This window comes from Antechinus flavipes, chromosome 5 (assembly GCF_016432865.1).
Source record: "Antechinus flavipes isolate AdamAnt ecotype Samford, QLD, Australia chromosome 5, AdamAnt_v2, whole genome shotgun sequence".
In the NCBI taxonomy this organism is placed as follows: domain Eukaryota; kingdom Metazoa; phylum Chordata; class Mammalia; order Dasyuromorphia; family Dasyuridae; genus Antechinus; species Antechinus flavipes.
In genome coordinates this window covers 50,096,539-50,120,054 of record NC_067402.1, presented here as the reverse complement: position 1 = coordinate 50,120,054, position 23,516 = coordinate 50,096,539, and the positions used below count along the sequence as shown (strand labels likewise).

The 23,516-nt window shown below is 35.6% G+C and overlaps 1 protein-coding gene across 15 annotated transcripts in view; it reads left to right on the top strand.

Moving 5' to 3' along the window:
* ADAM22 (ADAM metallopeptidase domain 22) overlaps nt 1–23,516 on the top strand; it is a 276,790-nt gene that overhangs the window by 152,504 nt on the left and 100,770 nt on the right. For all 15 annotated transcript variants that reach the window (XM_051961404.1, XM_051961402.1, XM_051961417.1 and 12 more), the window contains one exon: nt 21,420–21,502. In XM_051961404.1, coding sequence (XP_051817364.1) covers nt 21,420–21,502 — 83 coding nt within the window. The remainder of the gene's footprint in view (nt 1–21,419; nt 21,503–23,516) is intronic.

The following is a 23,516-nucleotide window of genomic DNA, read 5'->3' as shown; positions in this document are numbered from 1 at the left end:
AGTTTACACAGGTTAGGTATCTTAGAGCAAGGGGTGGTAAGGAAGAGGGACAGCTGTTGCCAGCATGCATCTTCTCTGAGCTCTGTTAGCATCTGTCATGACAAAGGCAACTCATGCAAGCTTACTTCTGAAATATCATCCTTCTTTTCATATTTCAATTCAACTGCACTTTGCCTCTTATTCACTAATAATGCATTAAAAGGGTTAATTCATTTGTTCATGATCTTGAGGCTTTAACATAGCTTATGTGTGCATAGAAATCAGATTTTAGAAAGAAAATTGGTGATTTTTTGGCCATGATCCAAAATCACTGTTCCCATAGATGCACTCTGTAAATTCCCTTGGATTGTTACTATTCTACAAAAGTCAGAATGAACTATTACAGTAATTATAAAAGACCAGGCATTTATGTTATTTCCTTTTTTTTTAATCAAAAAAGTACCTGATTTGGAACAAATTGTCCAATTGGTAGTACTTAAAATGAGAACTGGGTGTGTTTTTAAAAAATACATTTAATATTTTAACTATGCATATTTTGAAAATTCTGAAATGTTGAATGGGTATATACCGAAATATGTATATGAAATTCTGAAATACATATAGATAGTTCTTTTTTATGTTCATTCATAGCCAAACTATAATTGGGAGATTAAATGGCTTGTGTATTCCTAAAAATCATTTGTCAATTATTAAAGACACAGTATACATTTTATCACTCAATCAATAAATCAGCAAACATTTATTAAGTGCCTATTATGTTCCAGAATTGTACTAGATTCTGAGCATATGAAAAGGACAGAACAGTTCTATCCAGGAAGACAATATGCCTATAAACATAAAATCAGATACCAAAAATATACAAAGAAATACAAAACAATTGAAGGGGGAGAAACAGGAAAACATAAGAGATGGGAGGAAATAAGAGAAAGGCCTGTGGAAAGTAGTATATGATCTCTGCTTTGAAGGAAGTTTGGAGTTTTTAGAAATTAAGGTGAAGAGGCAAAGCATTCCAGATATGAGGGAGAGGGAGATAGAGAAAGCCAGTGCTGAAAAATAGAGATGGGAGGAGTGTCATGTTAAGAACTACAGGTAAGCCAATTTGTCCATTCCATATAGTGTGAGAAGGGAGATAATGTATAATAATAAATCTCCAAACGGGGACAGAAATGGATGCTTTGAACTTTGAGGCTCTTTGCTGTGCCCTTTCATCTTATTTTGATAGTTCATAAGAATCTGTCTTGGGCTTTCTTCTATTTTTCCTCTCTACCATCTCACTTGGTTCATCAATTCCTGTAGATTCAATAACTTCCCTCTTTTTTTTCTGTTAATTTGAAAATAAACAGAATAGAAAAAAGTAAGACAGAAGAGGAAAACAAAACATTGTTATGTGCCTAGAAGAATATCAGGGAGGATTTAAAATATATAACAAAAAATTTCCAGTTCAGGAAAGGACATATATAGTAGAAGAAATTATGTTCATGAGTGTCCATCTTTTCTTTGCTTTCTTGAAAGTTGTTCTTTTGTTCTCTGCTATGTACTTTTTAAAAATTTTATTCTTTTTCCTTTCTGTCATTCCTCCCACTTCCCTCATGCAGGTTGTAATTAAGCATGGATATATTTATATATGCATATATATACATACTTGGCCACCTATATATATTCACACATGTACATTCACACCCATCCAGAGATTCACATAATATACATATGTCTATATATACATATACATAGAGCAATATATATACATAATTTCTATATATACTCAGATACATTTATATGCATATATTTACCCATATGTAAACATGCATCTAAAACAATATTAGTACAGCTGAAATATAATATAGATTTCTCTCTTAATTAAATCTTTAAGTTTGACTTTGTCTAAGATAAATGATTACTAGCCCTACTTTTTTTTCTAATTTTTTCTAATAAGTTCTAGTTCTGATCTTTTGTTCTCTCCACTTGCAAAACCATTACTCTTTGTTCAGGTCCTCAATACCTTGGCTATTGAAAGAGCTTTGTAACTAATCTTTCTGCCTCACATCTCTTTCCTGCTCCAATCCACTCTCCACTCAGCTGTCAGTAATTTTTCTAAAGCACAGATCTGACTAATTTGTTTTCTCTCTCAAACACTCTGGGGCTCCCTCTTCCCTCTAAGGACAAATATAAAGCCATATGTCTGGCATTTAAATTTCTTCACAACACAGCTTCTTCCTGTCTTTCCTCCTAATTGTTGCCTCTTAGTCTCTCTGGCTATCCTCAGGACTCAGCTCAAATTCCTACTTTTGTAGAAAAATGTTTCCCCTCCCAGCTGCTAATATCTTCCATCTACTCTCTATATTTTATAATATCTCCTAATTTACAAGTTGTTTTCCCCACCCAGATGGAAGTTTCTTGACAGCAGGGATCGTTTTTGTCTTTTTTTTGTATCATCAGTACTTAGCACAATATCTGGCATATAGTAGGCTCCTCATAAATAGTTGTTGACCAACTGATTGTTTTGATTCTTACTAGAAATCTAAAACTGTAGTAGATCCAAAAGCATATTTATTGCTCTTTAAAAGCATCAGTCTTGTGAGCCTGATGGTTTAGAATACAAGAGAAGGTGGAGGTTCAGCTATTAATTAGATTCATGATTATTGAAGCTATAGAAGTTTGATGAGATCACCAAGTGAGATGATGTGGAGGGAAAAGAGAGGAAATCCCAGGACAGAGCCTTAGGAGCCACCAAGTAGAATGTGTAAATGGGAGGATACCAATGCCGACTTTGCTGATTGAATCAAATTCTGATGAGCCAACATGCTTTTGAAACCATTTTGTAGTGATGCAAAGTTGGCTGTAGAAAGCAAAATTAAAAGAATACTGTACACACTGACTACAGCTGTATAATTATAGACAATAATAACAACAACAAAGACATTTTGGATACTCAGAAAAGAAACAAATGAAGGGCCTAGAAAACAAATAGAATAATGTGGTCATTAAGGTGTTAAAATTGTCATTCAGTTATTTCATTTGTGTCTGGCTCTTTGTGCCCCCCCTTTGGGGTTTTCTTGGCACAGATGCTGAAGTGGTTTGCCATTTCCTTCTCCAGATCATTTTGCAGATAAGGAAACTGAGGCAGACAGAATCAAGTGACTTGCCCAGGCTCATGCAGCTAATAAGTGTCTGAGACCAGACTTGAATTCAGGAAGATAAGCCTTCCTGACTCAGAGCCCAGGATTCTATCCATTATGGCACCAGCTAGCTGACTTTGTTAAAATTAGTATACACATTTGTGTGTGTGTTATATTTAATAGTCAGTAAATAACATAAGTTTATGGACTTGTTGACAGCTATTTCTGATCTTTTTGTTCACTTTTCTCACTTTTATTCATGTTTTTGTAATACTTGTACTTATCAATGGAAGATGAAATTTTTAAAAAATTAAAGAAAACTATTTTGCAGGACTGTATAAAGACACGTGACATTTTAGGTAACCTTGGTTAATTAACTTTATTCTCAACATTCTTACTTGATAGAGTTCTTTGCTTTACTTATAATGATCAGATTTTTATTTGGAACTTTTCATAAGATCATAAACTCAAGCTGAGAGGAACCTTAGAAATCACTTAGTTGAACCCTATTATTTAAAGACGAATTAACTGAGATCTGAAGAAAGGGTATGATTAATCCAGGGAACACATAGATAACCAATTGCAAAGCCAGAATTTGAAACTAGGTCCCCAACAGCCCAACACTGCCTCCATCATGAAGAACAATGTAATGCATCCAAAAGTAAAAAAAAAAAAAAATGTTCTTGGTTTGTGTAGATTAGGATTCCCCCCTCCCCCATTCTCTATTATTACAAACAGAGTATTTTGTCTCTTCAGTTATTTTAGTTCAGCCTTTCTCAAACTCAGGATCCCTATAAAGAAGTATATTATAATTAACATTTAGGGGGTCTCAAGACTCCTTAAAATTGAGAACTTCCTAAATAAGTTTTGTCTATGTGGGTTATATCTATTAATATTCATTGTATTCAAAATTCAAACAATTTAGATTTCAGAGATCACTTGAAAGGGAAATGGGGCATGGATCATACTTTAAAATGATATTTTAACATCATCTATTTTTAAAGTAATCCTATTCTCCTCTTTCAATATCTCCTTTCCTTTTGTTATTCTTTTCTCTAGCTTGGGAGTTTTGCTTAACTTATTATTTAATTTAAATTTCTTCCTTTTATCTAGATTAAATTTACCCCTCTTTGAAGGCTGTGGATAAGTTCTTTTATTTTAGCAGTATACTTTCCAGGGTCGTCCACATTGATAATGAGATTGGTAGCCGCATTGCCAGCACTAACTCAGTGTTTGGGAGGGTCCAAAGCAAAGTATGGGAGAAGAAAGGTATTAGACTGACTACCAAACTGAAAATTTACAGAACCATTGTGCTAATCTCATTGTTGTATTTGGGAAAGTTGGACAATAAACCAGGGCCATACCAGGAAACTGAATTGCTTCCATTTGAATTGCCTTAGGAAGATTCTGAAGATTATCTGGCAGGATAAAATAGCAAACACTGAGGTCCTTTCTCTAACTGAAATGCCAAGCATTCCAACTCTCCTGCAGAGAGCACAACTCTGTTGGGCTGGACATATTGTTTGAATGCCAAATGTATACTTGCCAAAAAGACTATTTTATGGAGAATTCACATATGGCAAGTACTCACAAGGTGATCAGATAAAGATACAAGGACACTCTCAAAGTCTCTCTTAAGAACTTTAGAATTGATTCTATATCATGGAAAATACTGGCACAGGATTGCACACTATGGTGTGCCCTCATCAGAGGTACTGTGCTCTATGAACAAAGCAGAATTGAATTAGCTCAGAAGAAATGCAAGATATACAAAGCTAGAGAAGCCACTCCCCTCCCCACCCCACCCCCCCTTTAAGGATTATTTGTGTTCGACCTGTGTCAGATCATTCCTTGCTTGTATCGGTTTAATCAGTCACAATCAGCCACACTAACTCAACTCTAACAAAGAGATGTCATTTTGGTCCTCTTCAAGAACAAAGGACAATAACCAGCCAAGAAGTCAAGTAAAATCTCCCTTCTCTTCCCCTTCAAATTATTTTGTTTGTTAGTTTTTCAAATTTCATCTTCTATGCCTTTTCCTAAAAAGGTTTTCTTTTCTTTGTTCTTTTTATTATCTTTACTTTCCAGTCTAAACTTTTATTCTTTGATTCACAGTTTTTCTATCTTTTTTTTAGTTTCTTTAGTCTTTTTTAGTTTTTAGAATTTTTAAAGTCTCTGTACTCCTCATGGAACTAAAGCTTCTAGAGTATTTGTTCCCTTTTTGGAATCAATTCTGTGTTACTGCCTTATATATTTTGTTTTAGATTTCCTTTTCTTGTTATGTCTCACTTTTAGAAATAACCAGTTTCTGAAAGTGATAGAGGATATTGCCCTTGGTAGGAATTTTCCATATCATTAATTCTGCAGGTTGTTATCTAACTTTGTCCTTCCCAAAAAAATTTTTTTTCACATTTGCCATTTCTCTGGGTCTTTATCTCTTTCACATAATCCTTATTTTGGAAAAGTTTGAAAGGTCATGAGGATTGGAGAAAATGTTTAGTCCATCCAATTCAACCCTATTCTATAAGCTAGCACTGGGCTAATTACTGGGAGAACTGCCAAGGTCATATAGTCCAAGATATCTTCCCTTATGGAGATTGAAGTCCTGTAGTAAAGGAAACATAATAATCATCTGTACTAGGGCATTGATTCTGGCATGCTTCCTTTCTCACAAATCTGGGACACATCTATAAAATTATAGTAGAAGAGATATAGACATAACATCAGAAAGTTGGAAGTGACCTCAGAAATTATCTACAAATGAAAAAAAATCGGAGTCAAAGAAGTCAACTTCTCTATTACATAAACAAGAAATATGCAAGGATTAAATCTGACAGGGACCTCAGAGGTAATTGGATCTTATCCCTTCATTTTATAGATGAGGAAACTGAGGCACAATGAGATTAAATGACTTGCAAAGGTCATACCACTAATTCAGGAATTCCTGATTCCAGGTCCACTGTACCATATTATCTCTTCTAAAAAACAAAAAAAAAATGAGGAAAAGAAAAAGAAAGAAGAGAAAAGAAAGAAAAAGGAGGAAAAGAAAAGTTAGCCTTTATATTGTTCTTTAAGGCTTGCAAAGGTTTTACATGAATTATCAGTCTTGTAAGATTGGTGCTATTACAAACCTCATTTTTCAGATTGATAAACTGAGGCTGAGGACTTGTCCATGGTCATACAGATAAGGTAGGATTTGAACTAATGTCTTTTTGACTTACATCCAGAATTCTATCTACTCTTCACTTAGCAACCAAACAGGCATAGGAAATATGTAAGCATTCAAAGTTCTCACATATGGTTAAGACCACTACATGTTATGTGCTGAATAATATACTCATATGTTCTGCTTCAAAAGCTTTTTTTCCCCAGAACATGCTCAAACCATAACTTATTCCAACTTAAATTATATGCCTAGATTTTGCAGTGATCTATGATTTAAATACACACACACACACACACACACACACACACACACACACATCCATTCCTTTTGCAAGGACATTTTAAAAAATTTATAATCATGGATTTCCATAAGGGAACCTTGCAGTTCATCCAGTCCTAGAATTTCAAATAAGACAATGTATGTAAAGCTCTTTGTAAACCTTAAGGTAATATATATACCTTAACTTTTCAGTATTGATAATTGTTGTAATAGTAGTATTATTAGAATCAGAATTCTCAGTTGTCAACCTCATGGGGAAATGTCTGCAAAACTTTTACTGCTAAAAATCCTTGCTCCTTTAAAACAGTAAATTGTAGGATTTTAGTCCTTTTCCTCCTTTTCTTCCATTCTGTCTCTTTTATCTTTGACTCCTGCCTTTTACCAGGCTCCTGCTTTTGACCTTGTGAGTTGCAAAGAGCTGTAGTGACTCTGCTAAGGAAGAAAATCTAAATATTTTACTGGGCTGCAGCACTGTTTGGGTTTAGAGACACTAATTATCCTGATATAGTCATTATAAGATAAGAAAAATAAATAACAGATGTGCCTCTGGAACCAGGTTTTTTTTTTTTTTTTTTTTTTTAAGTTTTTTGTTGTTTAGTTTCTGTCCCTGAAATGATCTTTCATCAAGTCCAACTGTGGAACCTTATGACCAAGATTGGAAAGCTTTATTTCTTGGTGTCTATCCCATTTTGGCCCAGAGCTTCCTGAACTGCATTGAATACATTGATAGAAATGGTTTCCATATCTTGATCATGTGCAACTTCTACCTTAATGAATGAATGAATGACAAGCATTTATTAAACTCTTAACTATATGCCAGGCCCTGGATTAGGTGCTGGGGATGAAACTATAACGAGACATCCTTTTCTTTCAAGGAGTTTTCATTCTAATAATCCAAAAATATTTCTAGCTCTGGCTTTTTAGCCCTTGGTTAGTTTGATAGTAGGGAAAGAACTTGTTGAATGCTGGCTTGTTTTTTGAGATTCCAATATTTGGTGGTAGAATGTGGCAGCAGTAGGGAGATTCTCCCAGTTGATTCTCTTTGGGGTGTATTTCCATTCATCAGCTTTGAACAGATGGAGACTGAGAACCTTTTACATTGCTTCATCTTTCTTCACTTCTATAATAACATGATAGGTGTAGAAGGGAGATGAGAAGTAGTTAACACTGGTGATTATTATTTGTAAGAGAAAACTTGTTGGAAGGGGGAAAAGCCCTCCCAATTCACTTCTCCCTTCCAAACCATGATATTAGGACTTTTCTCTAAAAGGGAGAAAGCAGTTAATAATTGAAATTTACATGATATTTCCAGGAAAGGATGTTATTTCATTTGAGTCTAATAACAATCCTCCTGCAAGGTTAGATTTTCTAGATATTATGACCCCTACTTTAAAGATGAGAAAACTATTATAACTATATGCATATATATGTTCATACAGTTATATGGTCATAGCTATGTCAAAGGCCTCTCAAACTGTCAAAGGCAATATTCAAGAGCTAGGTCTTTCAGATTCCACATGTGTGCTTTAGCCATGATACCATATTGCATCTAAATCTCTATCTTGAAATTAGGCCCTTTTCTACAATTTACTCCCAAATCTATTTTTCAGAACAAACATAAATATGAATGTCCATGTTCCTCATAGGGTTTATCAGAATATACTTTCTGGACAACTTAACTCTTAATCTTTAGTGTTTATTCTCTTGATAGATAATAGTCTTCAAATGTAGACTTATTCTTGGTAACATACTGAACTTACATTAGCTTTAACCTTAAATAATACCAGAGATTTAGACTTGAAAGAAGTCTTAGAATCAACTATTCATTTTACAGGGAAGGAAACTGAGGTGCTGAATGGTTGACATGTCTAAGGTCACAGATGTAATAAGTAGTCATTATTTTAGTTCAAATTCACTAAATCCATAATCAGTGCTCTATTCCCCATATCACAGCTTATCCTGTTAAAGATATTATATATTCAAGAATATTTTTAATGTCAAAGCCTTTGAAAAAGAATATAAGAAAGCAGTGGTTTCCTGGAAGGAGCTATAATATCATGAATTTGTCATTAAAGCCCTTGGATGTGGTCAATATTGATTCTTTTACCCTGGTGGCCATCTTTGTTTCACGGAACTATAAAAACACCTTCTTACGTTGTAGTTTCATGCATTTGTTGTTAGGTAACACTTTGTGGGAGCCTAAAAATATGTTAAGTGGTATTAACTGTCTGCTGCTACCATCAATTGGAATTAATGTGTCTTTTGTGACTGGCAGCTGAAACAAATATCTTAGACAATAATACATGGTTTTAAGCCTTTTTAGTGGATTTGTTTGACTTAATATCAAAATACATAAATTTTATTTATAAATGAAGCTGTAGGAGACGTGGATCATTAATTCTTAGCCAAATGAAGGCAAGTTACGCCAGAGAAGGCTCTGTCTTGACCATGTAGTCACATGGGCTGTTTGTGAAAATCTCTTCACCACCTATAAAAAGATGAGAGTGAACATTGACGAAGAAAATGTAGAATTGTTGGCTATGATAGAGTTTTGATCCCACTTTGGTGGTTGATACTTTTTGAAAGTACATTCAATCTCCAAGACTTTTCAAAATGCTTGAGAGCAAGAGCTCTTAAAGAATGAGGATGTGTGAGTAATTCTACTTCATTTTCAATGGTAGATATTACCCAATGGAAATAAGAAATACAGGGAAACTCATCTTTTCATCAGTAGTTATTGATTAAAATCCTAACCAACAAGAAATCAGCTTGCTTTTTATAACTTCAGAGGTGTTATGGTGATGGTCTGTGAAGTAAAACTTTGATCTTTCTTCCAGTAGGACTTCACAGAGATGTATTGCTAGTTGACCATTTTTGTTAATTATTACCTAACCACCTGGAGATGATAATTTCTGTGAGAATTATAAAGACAGCAGGGATAGGAGATACCTGTCTTCACTAAATACAGAGGAAGATGGAGGACTGACCATGCTAAATTTGACCCTCTGTTGTCTACCTCAGGATTGAATCTGTGCAACTTGATCCTTGGTCAGCCAGTCAGTCAATCCATTAGCAATTTATTGAGTAGCTACTTTGTGCCTTTAAGGAGTAGGGATAAACAAAAAAGGCAAAAAACAACCCCTGTTCTCAAGAAACTTCCAGTCTAATGGGGAATCAATATGCAAATAACTATGTGAAAGCAACATAAATAGGAGATAATTTAAAGGTAATAGCAGAGAGAAGGTACTAAGAAGAAGGACTAGGGAATGGTTCCTTGCAGAAGATGGGAAACTTGAAGGAAAGATGAATGCTAGCAGGGAGAAGGAAGTGGGGAGCTCCAGATATAAGAAATAGCAGGGAAAATGCTCAGTCAGAAGATGTGTGTCTGACTCTATGAGAAACAAGGAGGTCAGCAGCACTGGATTTTAGATGCATAAAAGGGCGTAAGCTTCCTTGGTATCGGGGAGCTAAAGAATTCTGATTTTGACCCAAATTCTGGCCTTTGACCTGCTCTTTGCTTGTGGTCATTTTGCTGCCAAGACTCACTGATTTAGTTTTTCCACATGACTCTTCTGCCCTGCCATTCCCTTGTCTCTCCCAAGGAAGAAGGCTTCAAGCAGTGTCAGGGAACTGAGCCAGCTGTGACCGTCACGAGCCCCATGCTTCATCCTAGCCTTGGGCAGGACAAGAGAAAATAGAAAATGTGAGGTCAATTGGATTCTAATTGTCATTTGTCTTTTTCTCTTTCCTTGTCTGAATGAATTTACCTCACACCATGTTCTGATGGGTCCCTTTCTTTCCTACCCCCAATAAGAACTATTTTTTTCTTGATTCAAGACTGTATTATTTTGTTTCAGTGGCTAGAACTGCTTTTTCTGAGATTTCAAACTATGTGTATGTATGTGTATGTATATATGTGTATATATAAACACACATACATACATACATATTTGTAGGAAGGAAGTGTTGAATACATAAGATCTAGCAGATGGTTATATAGCAATATATTGCCCGTCACCATTATAAACTGCTGGCACATTGCAGAAACTTTGAATAGCAATTTAAGTAGAGATCATAGGAATTAGAGAATTTTTCATTTTCAAGCATTATTAGAAACTTGGAAATAGACTGTGTCCCTGCCCAGTGAGATGGAAAATACATCCTCAGATTCATTTGCAATGTACCAGAATTTGCAAAAGTTGATTCTCTCTTTATCAGATGATAGATTGAGAGTTAAAGAAAGGATTTTAGAAGTCATCTGTCCCAATCTCTTCAGTTTTCTTTTCTTTCTTTCTTTCTTTTTTTTTTTTTTTTTTTTTGCTGAGGCAATTGGAATTAAGTGACTAGGGTCACACGGCTAGAAAGTGTTAAGTGTCTGAGGCCACATTTGAACTCAGGTCCTCCTGACTTCAGAGTCGGTGCTCCATCCACTGTGCCATCTAGGTGTCCCTATTCAATTTTCTTATAGAAAACTTAAAACCCAGGAAAGTAAGTGTCTTGCTGAGTGTTAGACAGGTGGTAAGTGAACTAACCTTGATCAGGTTTTAGTTCCTGTCCAAGAATACATAAATACAAAAGTATCCCCAAAGGCTTGTTTATAAGGTACTTACAACTATGAGATAGGCACTTGCAACTATAAAATGTTACTTTATTTAGTTTCATTGGCAAAGGAAATAGGGAAAGAATGTTTCAGTATAATACCTGTATATTATCATTTAATAGTTTAGGCATGAAGCCTTATCGTAAAGATCTCAAACTTGAACTCCTTTAACTGATGATCCCAAAGCTGCTGTGGTGGAAAGAATATTGACTCTGGATCAGAGGGACTGGGTTCGAGTTCTACCTTTGATAACTATTTGTATAACTTAAGAAAGCCACTCAAGCTCTCTAAGGTCCAATTTCCTTATCTTTCAAATGAGAGTTGGGGTCCTAGTTTCAGAGCTGAGAGAGACCTTAGCAGCTGTCTAGTCTAATCCCCTCATATCAATGAGCTCAGAGAAATGAAGGAACTTGACTGTGGCTGTTTGAATAAGAAATCTCCTTATTAGTAGTAAGTTCATTTCAAATCATTGTAAGGATGTGACTTTCCTCATATGAACCTAATTCCCATGTAAACCATGAGAACCCAATCGAGGAAGGACGTGACTCCCCCTGTGAGGACTTGACTACTCTCTCACCCCAAGAGCATATATTTTAACTCCTTCTCCTATGAAAACCTGACCATTCCTTGACCCATACAAACATATATTTCAACTCTTTCCTTTTTAATCTATAAGACAGGCATGTACCACTGGTGTTTTAGCTCCAATTATATGATTCCAGGAAATCGCCACTCCTTGGAACTGTTGCTGTTGATAAGGACTGGCCCCCTTATCATGCAACATTTGGTTATAACCATCTGGAGCCCTAGTTGGTGCGTCCTTGTCTTAGATGAGGTCTTCATTTGGCCCAAAGCCTTCTTTGTTTGGACCCCTATAAAGAGTGGGCAAAGCTTTCTCCACTTTGAAGCCTCACCTATGGAGATGACGATCTGGCTAGGACTTTCCCAATCGAGACTCACAGGCTGAAATATCGGGGCCTTCCCAGCCGTCCAATTAGAGTTGAAGCTCCCTCGATCGTACTGAGTAATGTATTCCCTCTCTTTCTCTGCTATTCTAATCATAATCCTTATTATTCTTTGCCTCTTGTGTATTATTTGCTGTATGTGTTGTTATTGCAAGCATTCTATCCTGTGCATTGTATAATTAAACTTTACCTTTACTTTAACTGAGCCTGAGAGCGTCATTTATAAAAGCGGATTCGAACTTCTCTTAAAAATCATATAACATTAATAGAACACTGTTGTTGTTCAATCATTTCTCCAATAGCCTTTTACACATTGCTTCCTTTAATAAACATTCTCAAAAATGTTTGTCAAATGATTGAAAATGTGATGCATCTTTTCATTGCCTTAGTTTTGGGAACACAGAATGAAGTGTTGGGTATCCACTGTACTCAGAAAATAAGAATTAATCCTGTCTTGCTCCATTTTCCAGCAGGAATTCTATACGTCATGTATGGAATTTATCGACTGCCATAAGTATTTTTATTGATTTCTTATGGTTTTTAAATTTGTTTTTTTCCTTTTTGCTAATTCCTTGGTGTTTTTTCAATTTCATATCTGGAACTCTGAATTTTTTTTTTTATCTCAGATGCTTTTGAGGCTTGAATGAAAACAAAGTGAATTGTTTATATAATTTTAGAAACTTCAAGAAAGAAAAATTATTTGTGACTCCCTCTAGGAACTAGGCTTTCCAGGACAAGCTAAATATGAAAAAATAAATAAACCAACAAATAAAAAGCCTTTCATAAAAAACCAAAGTATTGCCTGGTAGTCTTGAAGATAATATCAGAAACTTAATTTCTGATCTTTCAGATCCCTAAAAAGCTCAGTATTCTTCTCTGAAATTTCTTTATCTTCACAAGTATTTCAGTCATGAGGTTAAAGGCCTACAGGCCAAAGTAGACCTAAAAATGTATTGAAGAGAAGTAGAGAGTAAATAGATTGAAGGAAGTGAAGAAAGCATAAAGGGGAGACATAGCAGGAAAATCTGTAATTACCAGGTTAGATCTGTTATATATTTTTAAAATAAGTTATAGGTATGTAATAGAGATGTATGCTTTCAAATACAATACCATTTCTCATTTTTTCCGTGCTTTATGGCAAACAATTGTGTTTGGTTATCAAATTTATAATTTTTTTTAAAGTACATTTTTCTTTTGGGACCACTTAGGGGACTTAGAGAAGCCTGGATTCTATAACTCGCTAAGGACCACTGTTCTACCCACAAGGGTGTATCAGTCTTCCATTGAATGGAACAGGTGAGAGTGTTGGCAGGCCTTCAATGGCAGCCCTGCCTACTCATTTGTAATCCTGATTTCTGTAATCACATTTTACAAATGTCTCTTCCCCATAGATTGATGGGGATTTTTTTCAACTACAAAAAGAGTAAAAGCTCCTGATTCACCTTCAAATGTCCATTTCAAAGGGGTAGCACTAACTTCAGCTGTTATTGATCCTCCTACACCAGACATGTAGGTGTCTGCCTTAATTTTTGGCCAGTGACTGTGCCGTTGGCACCTCTAATGACTGTACGACCTGCACCTGTGTCTATCAATCCTTCTAATAGTATGCCATTTACATAGATATTGAGCATAGGTTGGTCAGCTGTCACAGCTGTTGTCCAGTATATTCCTGGATTTTGTTGCTTGGAGTCAGAATCTGGGCGACTATCACCAGATTGCTTATTAGGATTTTGTATCAATAAACCTGATGCTACTACTTCTACTGGTTGATAAGTCACACATTGTCTATCTGTATTAGTGACTGGGATATTATCTACACATTCCCCAGTTTCCCACATCAGTGTATGGATGAACACTGTTTTGTAAGTACTCTCAGGAGGTGAAATGATCAAGCCTACTGTCCCTGGAGGCAAAGGATCTATAGGCTTGACAGGGACAGATTTCACCTCTCCAGGGGGTATCTCAGTTGTCCAGCTACATACAACTCTATTCTTCCCCAATTGTAATCCCTTTCTCCCATCAGATTGCTTTTTGGCTAATTGGTCATGTCTGAGTGCTGAACTGCTAGAGACTCTCTAAATGTAGCATTGGCTGCCATCATGCTCCAAATGTTTTTTGCCTGGGGCCCTGGGACTGGGCCCTCCATCCCATTTCCCTGAATCAGTCTACATTCTGATGCCCAATGGAAGCCTCAGGTTGCATTTTGGACATGGGGTTTGGGGTTTTGTTCTCTCACCCTGTCTTCTATACCAACATTGAGCTTTCAGATGCCCTACTTTACCACATTGAAAGCATTGGCAAGTCTCTCTGGAAAAGGGATTCTGTCTTCCCATGTTCCAATTTTGAAAAGTCTGCATTATAGCCTGGGTATAAAAGGTATTTGTGCCCACTGTGACACAGTGTCTTATGATCTCCTCTAAAGGAGCATCCTTGTGTAGTCCCAGGATAATTCTTCTACAAACTTCATTAGCATTTTTTCTAGCAAGTTGTTGATCATTATTCCTGTTGCTGCATTTTTACCAATAGTTTGTATGACAGCTGTCTGCAGACATCCCAGCAAAGGGTTCAATTGTACCTTGCGCTATTTTTGTGAAGGTTTCCCCTCTATCTTGTTTTCCTGGGAGGGAGCCCCATGTTTTGATAGCAGCAGCAGCATTTTGCTCCTATGCTACTACAGGGTAATTAATCTGTGCTAAAGTGTCTGCATAAAGACCTAAGCCTGCTAGTTGGTTAGAGGTGACTGGAATATTGGGTTGAGGTGATCAGTGGATTTTTTCAAATGCCTATTTTGCCCTCTGGTTCTTTTTTCTTCTAGTTAGCTTCTTCTCCAATCTGCCTTCCTTTCTATCTTCTCCCATTTCTTTTATCCACTTCCATCCTATTTTCCTGTGTGAGAAATCAAATTTGTATGTTTATTCCCTCTTTGAGCCAATTCTGATAAGACCAAAGCTCACTCATTCCTTGGAGTGCTATATTATGATTGTTTGGAGGTGACTTTGTGAAAGCCATGGCTATTTACTGCTTGCCTCACTACCTTCAAGGTCTTTTTTTGGAAAAAAAAAAGATTTGCATTAGGGACAAAGGGTCCTTAGTTATATTTCAAAATTCCTTCGAAGAAGTCATGTTGAATTTTTATTTTTAACAAGTTATCTATATTTTCTATATCTTTGCATTTATTTGCATATAATTATCTTACTAAAACTTATATAAGAACTGTTTAAATACACACACATAAATATGTATTTTTCTTTTCTTTTTTAAAAATAATGCTCTTTGTGATTGTTTCATATTATGTCAACTTATTATTAGAAGACAAACCCTTTCCTTTTTCTTTTTTATAGAATATTTTCAAATGGAAATTTTTATTCTACCTCTGAAGAGTTTATTCCATGTCATGGGTCCAATTTATGTCATGGGACCTAGCCAGATTGAGCTAAAGGATGGGTTATGGCCTTAGAGAAGACTGGGGTTTCCTAGAAATTGATGATGATGATGATTTTAGGGTGAAAATTGGAAGAATGTAAATCCTTTTTTGTTGTCCTTAGCATGCACTATTAATATGAACTCATTCTCACCCTTAGAGTTTATCACACCCTACTTATAGGACCATAAAGAAATTCAAAAGGAAAATGTGATTGAATTTTTACCTATATAACATTTCATAGTAACACAAAAGAAATAAAAGCCTAGCTTATTGATGAGATAAGATGGTGATAGCATTAAATCTCAGAACAGCACAAATAATAAACAAATAGGAAGGTTTTTCAGGACAATTTTGTCAAAACCTGACCCCTAAAAATCAATATGATTTTTGCCCAATCTTTAGGGGTGGAACCAATTTATGCTATAAAGGCTATTATAAAGAGAACCCAGGGTAACACAGACTCATCACCATCTGGAGGGCACTAGACATGCTTCCAGAAACCATTCAGATCTTTGGTTTGGACTTCTTCACTCAGTTCAGGGCCCTCAGAAGAAGTGTTTTAATGCATAATGAAAACCATAAGTCTAATGGGAGGAAATGGTGTTACAGGCACAAAATTAAGTGATAGGCACTTAGCAAATGTTTGCTAAATTGAATTTTAAACTTTGCTCCCTTCCTTGTGAACAAGAACCAAAGAGATCACAGGAGAATTTATTTATACCTTTTTGTTGAAAAGAACTATAGTGATAGACCAGTGAAACCAAAAGAGGAATAAGACATAGATCTCTCATCTATGGATTATCTGACCTCTGAATTGGCAGCATCTAAATTGATCACTTTTAACGGGGGCTGTATTCTGCTATTTGAGTTCTTAGGGAGCGTAATGAAAACATTTGATAATCTTGACAATTTAGCCATATTGAGCTCTGAACTACATTTGCAATGTTGATCTTCATTGCCAATTGTGCCCTGACCATATGTTCTCTTTGGAATAGCTCCTGTTTTGCAGAAGCACAAATTAAGAAAAGGTTTTTTTTTTTTTCCCTCCCATCTTCTCGTTCTTCCTTCTCCCTCTCCTTTTCCCATGTGAGATTTTTTCCTTAAAGTATACTTCCAAAGTATTCATCTGCTTTATACTACTATGTGCCTTTGAGTTAATGTTTTAAAATCAGATTGAGTAAGTAAAGAGTAGCTGTTTATTTTTTATTAAATTTAGCTAAATCAGAATGTGCTGCCTTTGCCTTGAGGAGAGTGATGACATTATTATCACACCCTTTTTATAAGACCATAAAGAAACTTAAAAGAAAAATATGATTGAGTTTTACCTGTATAAAATGTTACAGGAACAGAAAGAAAGTAGAAATCTGCCCTATTGCTGAGGTAAGTAGGTGATAGAATTAAATCACAGGACAACATAAATAATACAATATTATGATATTAATAAATTAAGATAAATTTTAAAAATAAAAATGATAAATAATACCAAAACCTGGTGTTGGTTTTTTGTCAGATGAAGACATCACTATTGTGAAATGGAAAAAGTTAAACTGGGATGTCCTCTTTACCTGGGCCATTAGATGACAAAATGGATAGAGTGCCAGACCTGAAGCTAGGAAAAATCATATCCTGAGTTCAAATTCAGCCTCAGACACTTATTAACTTCATGACCCTGAACAAATCACTTAACCCTATTTCCCTCAGTTTCCTCATCTGTAAAATGGTTTAAAGAAGGAAATGGCAAACCACTCCAGTATCTTTGCTAAGAAAACCCCAAATGAAGTCACAAAGAACTGAAATGATTGAACAGCAAAACCTCCTTGACTTTTTTCTCAGTGTCTCTGTCTTTCCACTATACCACATGCTGAACCCTGGCTGGCCTGACCACCCATCACAACATCTCAAGCAAAAAGGTTTTCCCTTAAATTATTGCATCCCATTTCCAAAGAAACTTTTCCTTTGCTAAGTGAGCTGAAAAACTCATCCATATTAATGTGCTCATGGTTTCCCTTTGGTCATAAAACAAGCTATTTCTGCTACTCACTAAGGCTAATTTTTCTGTTTATGCAATGAATCCCTTTCCTTCCATACTTTTCAGGTCCTCGTTCTCCTTCTCATTTCCTTTCTTTGATCACTCTTCATTCTTTCTCCTCGCCCCTAGCATCTTCCATTCTTGAATATGCTTAGGTCTCCTTAAGCCTAAAAAATCTTCCCTAGACCTTCCCTAGCATTTAACACTGCAGATTACTCCCTCCCATTGAATTCTTTGACTTCCAATACATTGACGTGGTTCTCTTTCCTTTTCTAACTGCTACCTTGTTGTTCACTATCATCTAAATCTTTACCTGATTCTTCAAAGTTGAGTATCTTCCAAAGGTACTATCTTTGATCTTCTTTTCTTCCAATAAGCTCTCTTCCTGGGTAGTCTATAGAATGTAAACTTCATGAAGGCAGGATCTTTTTTTTTTTCTTTGTATCTTCTAGTGTCTAAGTCAGTGCTTGGCAGATAACAGGTGTTTAATTAGTGCTTGTTGAGCTTAATTCCACTCATTCTCATGTTTTCCACTACTCTCTGGGTTAAAGTGACTCTAATCTACTTACCTAGCTCTAACTTCTGTTCCTTATTCCAGATCCAAGCCACCAGTAGCCCATAACAAAGCTTTTTAAACTATGGGTTGTGACTCCATATAGGCTCATATAAATGAATGAAAGAGTCACCAAAAAAGACAATAATAAAAAAGTTTTTGAATGCTCTACATCCTACAGTATCAAATATTCTGTCAAGATTTAATTCTTTATAGTAAAACAAACAAGCACATCCATTTCATGGGTATGAAATTTGCTTTCATCTTTAATAAATGGTAAAATTATATGTATACAAAGAATTGTTTTAAAATAATTTTTTATGATTTCTTATCAGTAAATGTTTGATTTGTACATCTATTTTATATGCTTTTATACCTAGAGTCATGTAAAAATTTCTTGAATGAAAAGAGATTGGGAGTGAAGAAAGTTTAAGAAGGTCTGGCCTATGACATACCTCTACCTGAATGCCCTGCTATTACTCCAAATGCAATATATCTAAAACTGAGTTTATTATTTTTCTTGTTAAATCTACTCTTCCTTTTCGTGTCACTGGTAACTCCACTAATTCAATCTACAATGTTCAAAACTATATTCTCTCTATATCCTTGTCTCTGATCTCTTATATCCTCTTTGCAAGATCTCTCATATTCATCTTCTCACAGTTTTTCCTCCTGCCACCACTATCAAATTAGTTCAATGTTCACCAAGGAGACCTGCCTCAAAAATACAGAAAAAAAGATAATCTTATAAAGAACTTAGTCTTGCTTTAAATAACCTGCTGGAACTCTTATTGGTGTCTCTGTCCCCAAATTAGACCAGGATTATTCTTTTTTATTTAATCTTCCTTCTCAAACTCTGAAAAGATTGAGCTCACAAAGAGTAGATCATTCCCAGATAGCACTTCTTTTCTGCATCTTTTCTTTCTGTACCTCTATCTCTTTATTCCCTTGAAGGACTCAGTATCTGCCTGCTCCCCTCAGCTACCCGGAGTTACCCATGATGATATCTTTTTCCACACCTGCTATTTTTACATGGTGTCTTATTCTTCAAAATTACTTATTTTTCCTTCCCCAGCTATTTCTTTCCTCACTGCCTTGCCTTTGCCCTTAGTAAAAACTGCCATTCCCTTAATGTGCCCTTAGATAAAAAAATATTGCATTAAATTGATTCATATATATGTATGTATACACACCATACATATATATATAATCTCTTTTAGCTTGCTATCTTGCAGAAATATTTAAAAATCAAATGCCTCTTTTCTTAATAATGCAGTGATTCAAGACAATTCCAATAGACTTAGGTTGGAAAATGCCATCCTCATCAAGAGAGAGAAACGGAGATTGAATGAGGATCAAAGCATAGTATTTTCATTTTTTGTTTGTTTTTTTCTTTCTCATGTTTGCCCCCCTCATTTATATGATTTTTTGTACAACAGTGAATATGGAAATAATTTTAAAAGGACTTCACATATTTAACCTATATTGGATTGCTTGCTTTCTTGGGGAGGAGAGATGAGAGGAGACAAATTTAGAACATAGTCTTACAGAAATAGATGTTGAAAACTGTCTATAAATAAATTTAGAAAATAAAATGTTTTTGAGATAGGTAGATAAAGATAGAAAGATAGACAAATATAAACCGACAAGATGATAGATAAATAGATAGAAATAATAAGCATTTATTGGGTACATGGTAAGTGCTGATGATATAACTACAAGCAAATAAAGACAGTCCCCACCCTTAAGGAGATTGCATTGAAATGGGAAAGACAACCTTATTATATTGTCTGCTATGCAATGAGTGCTATATTAACTGACTAGTTGATACATAAGAGGCAACTGGAAAGAGGGAGGTCAAGGAGGGAATAGGGGAGGAAGAAATGGAAAAATAGGGGAGGGAAATGCTATGGAGAGCCATCCTGAAGCCTGAATAGAGGCAGGCTTGAAGTGATCATTGAAGTGATCCATCTCAGGAAATGGAGGGTAGGTACTCACCCATCTGAAGAAAGGCCACAGGAAAAGCATCTCTGAGGATGAGAAGGCTGATGGAGAGGAAGCAGAGAGATTGGGAAAGTAAAGATAGGAGCCATGAAATGGGAACAGGAACCATGATTTCATGTGGTATAGGGAGCTTCCAGGAGGAAATTTCTCCACCAAATCAGATGGCTACTGTCTCCGCAATTTACAGTCTTAGAGTTGTGTGGAGTACCAAGAAATTAAGTAACTTGTGAAGAGTCACAGAACTAGGATGTATCGGAGGCAGAATTTGAACTTGGGTCCTCCTGTCTTTGACACTAGGATCTATGAACTTTGTCATACTCCTTCTGGGACAATGGGGTTTTAGACTGCCATAGCAGGAAAAAAGGGCTGGGGAGGGAAGAAAGGGGAGATTTTGAGTAAAGGGCACTTTTTGGATCCCTTTGATTTGAAATCATGACTTGTTGGCAATTGTTTACTCTGCTGAAAGGAATTTGCCTTATCAGACCATTTTTAGGCTCTACAAAGGGGGAACAAACACATACTTTGTTTTTTTATTTTCTGTTTTTGCTTAATTTATGTGAAAATCCTAATTCACAATCACTTTCACTCAGGAAGATAAGGTAAATTCACTGCTCTGCCTTGCTCATTCATTCATGAGGAGTCCCTAGCTAGTGGGGAAATAAGTAAATGAGATCATCTTTCCTTATTCAAAAACTGCTTGGGTTTCTTTCCATGTCTCTCTTTTACCAGCATCACTTAGATGATAAGACAGCTAAGTCAGCTTATATTTCTCAGTCCTTTGATTTGATTGCACACTGACCTGCCTTTTGGTTTTGACTTACTTTGAGAATTTGTCAGTTATGCTATTTTTAATGTCTGTATGAGACTAATATACTTTCTTCTTCTTCCTTCCTCCCTCCTTCCTTCATTCTCTCTCTCTACTCTCTCTTATCTCTCCCTTCTTCCCTTCTTCCTTCTTTCTCTCCCTCCTTCTCTCTCTTCGTCTCTCCTTCTTCCCTCCCTCTTTTTTCCTTCCCTCCCCTCCTTCTTCCCTCCCTCCTTCCCTTCTTTCCTTTATCCCTCCCTTCTTCCCTATCTCCCTCATTCCCTTTTTCCCCTCCTTCCCTTTCTTTCTCCTTCCCTCCTTTCTTCTCTTCATCCCTCCCTCTTTCCCTTCCTTCCTAGTAATTGTGGTTTTAGATCTATGAGAATGGAAATGATCTTCTGGGAAGAATCTATGTGAAATGATGCTACTTTGTCTCCTATGATGGCCAAATTTTTATCTTCTCTATTTCCACTTGCAGGGAGGAGAACATTGTTACTACCATGGTCACATTAGAGGATATCCTGATTCATTTGTTGCCCTTTCAACATGCCATGGACTCCAGTAAGTTACATAAATCACCAAATTATGCTTTTTCTTCAGCACTTTTTAATGTTCTGTCTGTGATATTATGGTTATTCTGGCCCATTGTGAATTGTAGCAGGATAAGGTCTAATTGCAGATCTGGGATGAATCAAGTCTTCCTTTTCTTAAAAATCAATTCAGCAAAATTGATTGAAATTCAGCTGGATGCTGGGAATGTAGAAGTAAAAACACAGCAAGTCCTACCCTCAAGGAGTTTATACTATAGGAATATAATTTTTCTTCTGAGGACTATTTTAATTTTGACCTGGAAATTCTGATATGTTGTCTCTATCATTATGTCATTATCATTATCTTCATTATATCTTTCCACATACCTAGTGTTTCTATGATTTGTTTTTTAACCTACTTATTCAGTTTCTATTTAGATTTTGTATTTGTTATTTATTTTTATTTATATAAATTATTATTATATATTTGTTATTTTATTTCATTTTAATCTGTAAATGAGGCATTTAGTTAAGTCTTCAATATATACTTATAATACTTCTATGTTCTAACACATGGTCTGTTTTTTGTAAAGGTCCCATGTGGTGCTGAAACATATATATATTCTTCAATCTTTCTATTCACAAGATTGGATATCTTAAATTCCCCTCTTAAATTCCCCAACATTTTCTTTTCAGCCATACAGCCAGTCAGAAATGGGACTAGAACTAAGGTGCTCCTAATTTCAAAACTCTATCCATTTTATTAGGTCTCTCTAAAACATCTAGCAGTTATTCATTGATGTATAATTCAATGATCTTGTATTTGGAAGTAGACGACAGATAGAAGTTCATTTATTTGAAACTTATGCTTCTAGGCAGATTAACCCTAGCCCATACTAGATTCATGATGGTTGTTACCCTAAATCTTTATACAGTGTAGTATATGCCTTTTCCCAGTGGCCTACTTCTTAGCTTATAACCATCATGGCAAGAAAATGCTTTCTGGAAAAAAGTCAACTGAACTTTGAGCTCCAACTCAAGCACTAACTTGATCTTCTTTGTCCTCAATTTCCTTATCTTAATAAGATTAAACTAAATAATTTCTAAGATCCCTTTGAGACCCAATAGTACTGAGTAAAATATAAACCAGAGTTGATACCAATTTGTAATTGGAAGTTTTTCAGCTCAAAAACTAAAGTTCTATGAACAAGTGGCTGCAGAAGGAGATGCTATGGAGAGCCATCATAAAACAGTCTGGAAGCAGGAAAACCTAGATTCTACCTCTGCTCTATAATGGCTGTATGACTTTGCATGTGTCATTTAATCTCTTAGTGGTCAGCTATTTAAGACCTCCAAGCAAAGAATCTGCATTTGTTTTGAGTTTCATCTGTAGAATCACAGAATTATGCAAAAAATAAAATGAAAACTTTTCTAGGCACAGACATCTTTTCATAATTTGCAGCTTAGTTGTATGCTCATAGCAATGTACAGTTAGAAATACTTTGGCTTGGATTTTATTAGATAGGAATTTGGAATAAAATTGTTTCACTCATACCCTGTCACAATTTGTGGCATCTTCTAGACTGTCAGTCAGATCAAGAAGTTCTAGAGAAAATGCTTTTTGTGAGAAGTTATTAAGCACTAAATTATGGTACATGCTGTCTCTGGCAGAGGGATTATGCTGGTCTAACTCTTGTAAGTAACCAAGAACAGAATGACATAAAGATAATTTTGTTATTCTATTTGTAGTCACAAGGCACAGAAAATAAAGTGGGAAATCTTAAGGTTTGGGTGCTTTTTCACATAGAAATTGCAGGAACACATATTCCAGAGATAAAAGATTGTTCTGTAATGCCCCAGATATGGGTGGTGCAATGATACACCAGCTTTTAGAACAGGTTGTCAGTAGAACACCAGGAAGGAAGCAACTCATATATTCATTTACTACCCCCTGGTGGTGACTTATTAAAATGACTGCTTTCATCTCAGATTTCAAAAAGTTATTTTCATAGAATCATGAAATTTTAGAGTGGGAAATGCTGTTA